General features: G+C 39.7%; 1 protein-coding gene across 1 annotated transcript in view; it reads left to right on the top strand.

Moving 5' to 3' along the window:
* Positions 1-290: 290 nt before the first annotated feature.
* Positions 291-6041, top strand: part of TNFRSF11B (TNF receptor superfamily member 11b) — a 28399-nt gene continuing 22648 nt past the window's right edge. Inside the window, exon 1 of the mRNA XM_025395301.1 lies at positions 291-754. Within this exon, the coding sequence (XP_025251086.1) occupies positions 644-754 (111 nt within the window). The 5' untranslated portion in view covers positions 291-643. The remainder of the gene's footprint in view (positions 755-6041) is intronic.

The following is a 6041-nucleotide window of genomic DNA, read 5'->3' as shown; positions in this document are numbered from 1 at the left end:
GAGTTAGAAAAATTCCTACTACATGGTTTATGTAAACTTGAAGATGAATAATTGCGAACTCCCCGAACAGGGCTCAGACAATGCCATGCATAAAGAGGGGCCCTGTAATTTGAGGTTTCAGAACCAGAAGTGAAGGGGTCAGGCAGCCGGGAACGGCGGAAATTCACAGCTTTCGCCCAGCGAGGGGACAAAGGTCTGGGACACACTCCAGCTGCGTCCGGATCTTGGCTGAATCGGACGCTCAGGGTGGAGGAGACACAAGCACGGCAGCTGCCCAGCGTGTGCCCAGCCCTCCCACTGCTGGTCCCGGCTGCCAGGAGGCTGGCCGCTGGCGGGAAGGGGCCGGGAAACCTCAGAGCCCCGCAGAGACAGCAGCCGCCTTGTTCCTCAGCCTGGTGGCTTTTTTTTCCCCTGCTCTCCCAGGGGCCAGACACCAGCGCCCCACCCCTCAGGCCCCACCTCCCTGGGGGATCCTTTCCTCCCCAGTCCTGAAAGCGTTAACCCTGGAGTTTTCTGCACACCCCCCGACGGCTCCCGCCCAAGCTTCCTAAAAAAGAAAGGTGCAAAGTTTGGTCCAGGATAGAAAAATGACTGATCAAAGGCAGGCGATACTTCCTGTTGCTGGGACGCTATATATAACGTGATGAGCGCACGGGCTGCAGAGACGCACCGGAGCGCTCGCCCAGCCGCCGCCTCCAAGCGCCTGAGGTTTCCTGGGACCACAATGAACAAGTTGCTGTGCTGCGCGCTCGTGGTAAGTCCCTGGGCCAGCCGACGGGTGCCCGGCGCCTGGGGAGGCTGCTGCCACCTGGTCTCCCGACCTCCCAGCGGATCGGCAGGAAGAAGGCTCCACTCGCTCCCTCCCAGGAGAGGCTTGGGGTCAGGCTGGAGCAGGAAACCGCTTTAAAGTTATGCCATGCTTCCCCTAGGGTGTCTTTTTACGCTGCAAAGTTCCTGCTGACTTTATGGAAGACAGACAGCGAGAGAGACAGAGACAGACAGCGAGTGAGAGAGAGAGAGACAGAGAGAGAGACAGCAAGAGAGAGAGAGAGAAGAGAACAGAAGAGAGAGAACTTTTCGTTTGAAGGTTTTTTTAGTTTTTAAGCTTTTGTCTTCATCTCGGAATATTAACGCCCTCATGTAGTCCATACTATCTTTGCTTAATGAACTTGGACTTTTATTATTAGTGGCAAAGAAGTGGTCCCTTAGATTCAGAGTAAGTTGGAAGAAGACGTTGGTCTTCTTAAAACCATTATAATTAGAATATAATTTGGATACATTGAATATGACATGATAGATTATTAGATTTTTCTAATGCAAATATGGGATATTTGGAATAATTTGGAGAAAAGATCTCTCTTTCGCATACACACACACTTAACTGTGCAATTTAATATTTTAATAAAATTTTATTGTTAAAATTATTTCACTTCTCAACTTCAATATACTGTGGAAAATATTGGCCGTATGTTATGTTCTAAAATATATCTAAATAATTGAAATTCCCTAAATAGGGCTAAAAATTGTTTCTAAAATGTTATTTGGAAAAGAAAGGAATCTCTGTAACATAGATTTTTTTTTTTTAAGCTTAGGTTTTGATCAAGTTAATAAGATTTGCATGTAAGTTTTTCTACGACCAATGACTTATTTTCTTTATGTCACTAGAGTGTAGAGTACATTAAGATATGAATCAGACATTTATGCAAGGCTAGGAAAAGCCATATTTAAGCCACATATGTGTTTTGGATGTGTTTGAGTAAATGTTTGAATTTCAACCTCCAACCCACAAATAATGAATAGAAGGCTAGGTAGTCTTCCACTTAGTTCCTAGGATACAGAAACATAAATAAGTAAATAAATAGCAAAGACACTAAAGAACAGGTAAGTTGGATAGGAATCTACCCATAAGTATGTTAAAATACGTGTGTGTGTGTGTGTGTGTGTGTGTGTGTATAACTTCATCACTATAGATACTATGGAGAGCTTTTAAAAAAGTGAACCTTTATTAAAATATAACACATAGAGAATTGTGCAAGTCGTAAGTGCCTAATGCAGTTTTTCTAAGTGAGCACTTGTGAGCTAGCACACAGATTAAGAAACATATTATCAGCCCCTCAGGAACTCCCATCACTACTATGTCCACAGCCAGAACAATCAGTATTCTGATTGGAACACCATAGATGAATTTTGCTTGTATTTGAACTTTCTATAAATGGAATTTATTCAATTTTTTGCATTTGACTTCCTTCACTCAAAGTTCTGTTGTGAGATTCATCTGTACTATAGGATATATAATAATTTGTCCATTTTCGCTGCTGTATAGTATTCCATTGTATGGACACACCACAATTGATTTAATCATCCTAGTTTTGGATTAGTATAAATAACGCTGCTGTTAATATGGGGACACTTTTATTCTTCCTAGCCCTTTTTATTGTTTCAAAGATCTAATTAATAATAAACATACTAGCAATGAGTTAAATTTCAGGATTTCCACTAAATAATATAGGTTTCTACTTATAAGTATCCATAAATGATAGTAAAATATTTTTATATGTGGTCTGTACAGGAAGATAGAAATAATACTAATTTTAGATGATACAGCATTATCAGAAGAGAAGACTTTGTGTTGTGAACACAGTAAATCCTTTATATAGGAAGAATTTTGCTTCTCCTTTAGCTTCTGAGAGTTACTTTATTTTGAAAATGATTGCAAATGGACACTTCATATTTACACATAGAGTCCAGATGCCCTTTTGTAAAACCAAGGTGCCATTGTAGGAACTAGAAGCACCACAGATATTTACTTCTTTATAATGGGCATTCCACTAGCACTAGGCACCAGGACAGTGTGAAAAGCAAGATGGACACTATTCCTGTCACCATGGACCCAAAGTGTAATGGAGAAAGCAGATATTGGGCAAGTAATTGTGTATATAGAGTTGCAAAACAGAAACTAATGGGTGACTTGGGAATATAAAAGATTCTGCCCTATAGCATCTTATAAGGGAAGTTCCTAGTGCAGTGTTATCATGTGGACCAAGATTCAAATACCAGTACCACCACTTACCTGAGAAATAACTGTGGCCAAGTTACTTCTTTCTTGAATTTTAGTTTTGTATTTTATAAAATGATAATAATGATATGCATATATCCAAGATACCCACGTAAAGTTTCTGCTTCATATCAACACTAGCTTCTAGCATGATGCTCACAGATAACTAACTATAGGACAATCTAGAGCCAAGTGAATTATGTAAACGAAGTGCTGATGATACTCAGAGAAGGGACAGATAGCCATCTACTGTCATCCCGGAGGAGGGGTATGACGTGTCATTGTTGGAGATTTAAAATCAGGCGTCCTGGACCAAAGAAGTGAGAGAAGGCAAGATTGTGTAGCAAAATAGAATTCTAGATTCTTTTTCTGAGAGCAAAGGATATGCTGGTAGGTAAGCAGAGAAGGAGGTAGGAATGGGATGTTGTCATTAGTACTAATGTCACAAACATGGGTTTTCCTGGAATGTTCCTTAATGCATTGAAGCAGAGGCCTTCTCTGCTTCACTCAGGCTTCAGTTTTAACTGATGGCTGAAACTTCCCATCATTTAGTATCAGAATTATCCATTGAACTTCTCAAAGCTAAGCTCTGAATTAATTTTGTGATACTAGGAGTTGGGATGGAGAAGTGGGCAGGGAGGGAGTAGATTTATTTTTTTCTCAGGAAAAATGTCTGGTCTGTTTTCCTGTAGGATAATGCCTTTGGGGGCTTTTTGTTGTTTTATAGTTGTTATTTTGGTTTCCTCTCCCTCCCCCTAGTGGTTAAGTTTTTTGTTGTTGTTGTTTGTTTGTTTGTATTTTTTTGTTTTGTTTTACGAGAACGAATACCCTGTAGTTTCTAGGAAAATCTGACAAACCCTCAATCCAAAACAGTCCTGATCTCTGTCCATAGCAACGTTCCTGGCCTAGGTCACCTAGCAACCTCCAGCACAATTTCTCATTTCAATCTAGTTTCAAATTTCACTTCTTAAGCTGAAACTACAGCTGTCAAATTCCATTGATCAGGGAAGTAAGGGTTCTGCACCAGATGGTTTATCTGGTTAGTTCTAGAAGGACAGCTATGGCAGTGTTGATCAAAGGGAACTAAACACACACTCAGGTATTTTTGCTCTCCTAGCCACTAACTTGCCTGCTGGGTTTTGCTCTTGGCAACCCTCAGCCCCCTGCTGGCATGTTCCCTTTATGTGAAAGCTTTTTGTGAAAAGTATTATTTTCTCTAGCATCTCATTAACCAACAACATTTCCTTTAGTTTGAGTTTCTCCTTTGCAGCCAAAAAAGAAAAAAAAAAAAAAGACTGGGGAATATTTTGAAGGGAAACAGTAATCTTACAAAAATTTATGTTTGCATGAAAGCCTTGACTGATGATGCCTAGCTGCTCCTTCTGTTGCTACAATGGAGCGGAGATGCCAAAATTATCAGGATATTTGTGTGGTTTACCCTGTAGGGCAGTAGTTCTCAATTATATCAGATTTCTTCCATGCACTTTTACAATAAATCCTTTGTAACAACCTCCTTGCTCTCCTGAAATGAAATTCAGAGTGCATATATTTTACCTGCGCATATAATTTTTAAAAATCAATATACTGGCATAACTATACTATAAAGAGTAATAAAAGGAAAGTAATTTATAATAAAATAGGCTTCACTAGAAGACATAAAGAAGTAGTGATGTGCATCTTTTTGTAAAATTGCCATGAACACATCACTAGGAATAAAGACTGGGGAACATGTGTAATATTGGTGACTCAAAAACATGGTCAGCATTGGCTTTGGTACTGTGATTTTCTGAAATGGTGAACAAATGTTGCTAGAGTTTTAAACAGAACAAGTTTTAATAATCTTCTATCACATTTTATCTTGTTAAATTCCTGAAAAATTATGGATAACAATCATGCAAAAAACACTTCGTGTGTATATAAAATGGAGTTCTGGTCTAGACTCAGATACTAATAAATAGGTTTTTTAATTTAGATTACTGGTATCAGTGGTCAATAGGACATGAACGTGTGTGGGATGTGGGATTATTCTTCATTGTTCAGGATGTCCAGCAGCATACAGTCATTATGACCAGAGAAATGCCCCCACAGATTCCTAGAACTTCTCCTAAGGGATAGCACCACCTCTGTGGCAAAGTATGAGCTCTTTGCAAGCACAGATTTTCATCTTGTTCATTTGTAGCCCCAGGGTCTCCATAGTGCATGACACTAAGGTGTGTTTCCTGAGTCAAAGGAGCTATAAAGAGATCTGCTAGGGTGTTGGATAATCTACTAGCAAGTTCCATGGATGTTCTAACAGAATTTAGCTTACTGCCAGATAGTTCACTTCTAATGTTAACTTTGATCTCTTTGAAAAGATACACATAACATCCTACCCACCTGACCAATATTTTAAATACATTTGTACATTCCTACTGTAAAGGTTCATATCAATACCTTCATGAAAGCCCATTCTTAAGTAACAAAAATGAACCAGATTCATATATTGATATTTGGAGTGCAATCTAAGCCTGGCAGGACTGGTTTTCTGGCCTTCCCATCCAGCTGGGACTGTGTGCTATCTACTGAATAGAGAATACAAGTATACACAGCTACTGAGTGGAGAACAAATGATGGTGGGTTTGGACATCAACTGTTCATTTTTGGTTTGATAAATTTTATATGTTTGTAACATGTCTCAGTAGAGATGTCAAGTAGGCATTTAGACATAAAATATTTCAGAGTGCAGGAGAAGGCTGGGCTGGAGATTAAAAAAAAATGTGTCTCATCAGCCTAGAGAAGACTTTTGGAGCCCTAGAGAAGGATGACTTCACATGCCAAGACAGAAGAGTGTGAAGCTGCCCCCAGAGCACAATTCTGATATCGATAGCCTGGTAAACAAAATGCAAATATGAACAGCAGTAGCAGCCATGTTTAGAAAAGAAAACAAGAATCAAAATAAAACTTAGCAACCCACAATAGCAGGAACTAGTGAATCGGAAATCCTAGG

The sequence above is a fragment of the Theropithecus gelada genome, chromosome 8 (assembly GCF_003255815.1).
Source record: "Theropithecus gelada isolate Dixy chromosome 8, Tgel_1.0, whole genome shotgun sequence".
NCBI classification, from domain to species: Eukaryota; Metazoa; Chordata; class Mammalia; order Primates; family Cercopithecidae; genus Theropithecus; species Theropithecus gelada.
Note: the sequence above shows the minus strand (reverse complement) of the source record. Positions and strands in the feature narration are given on the sequence as shown.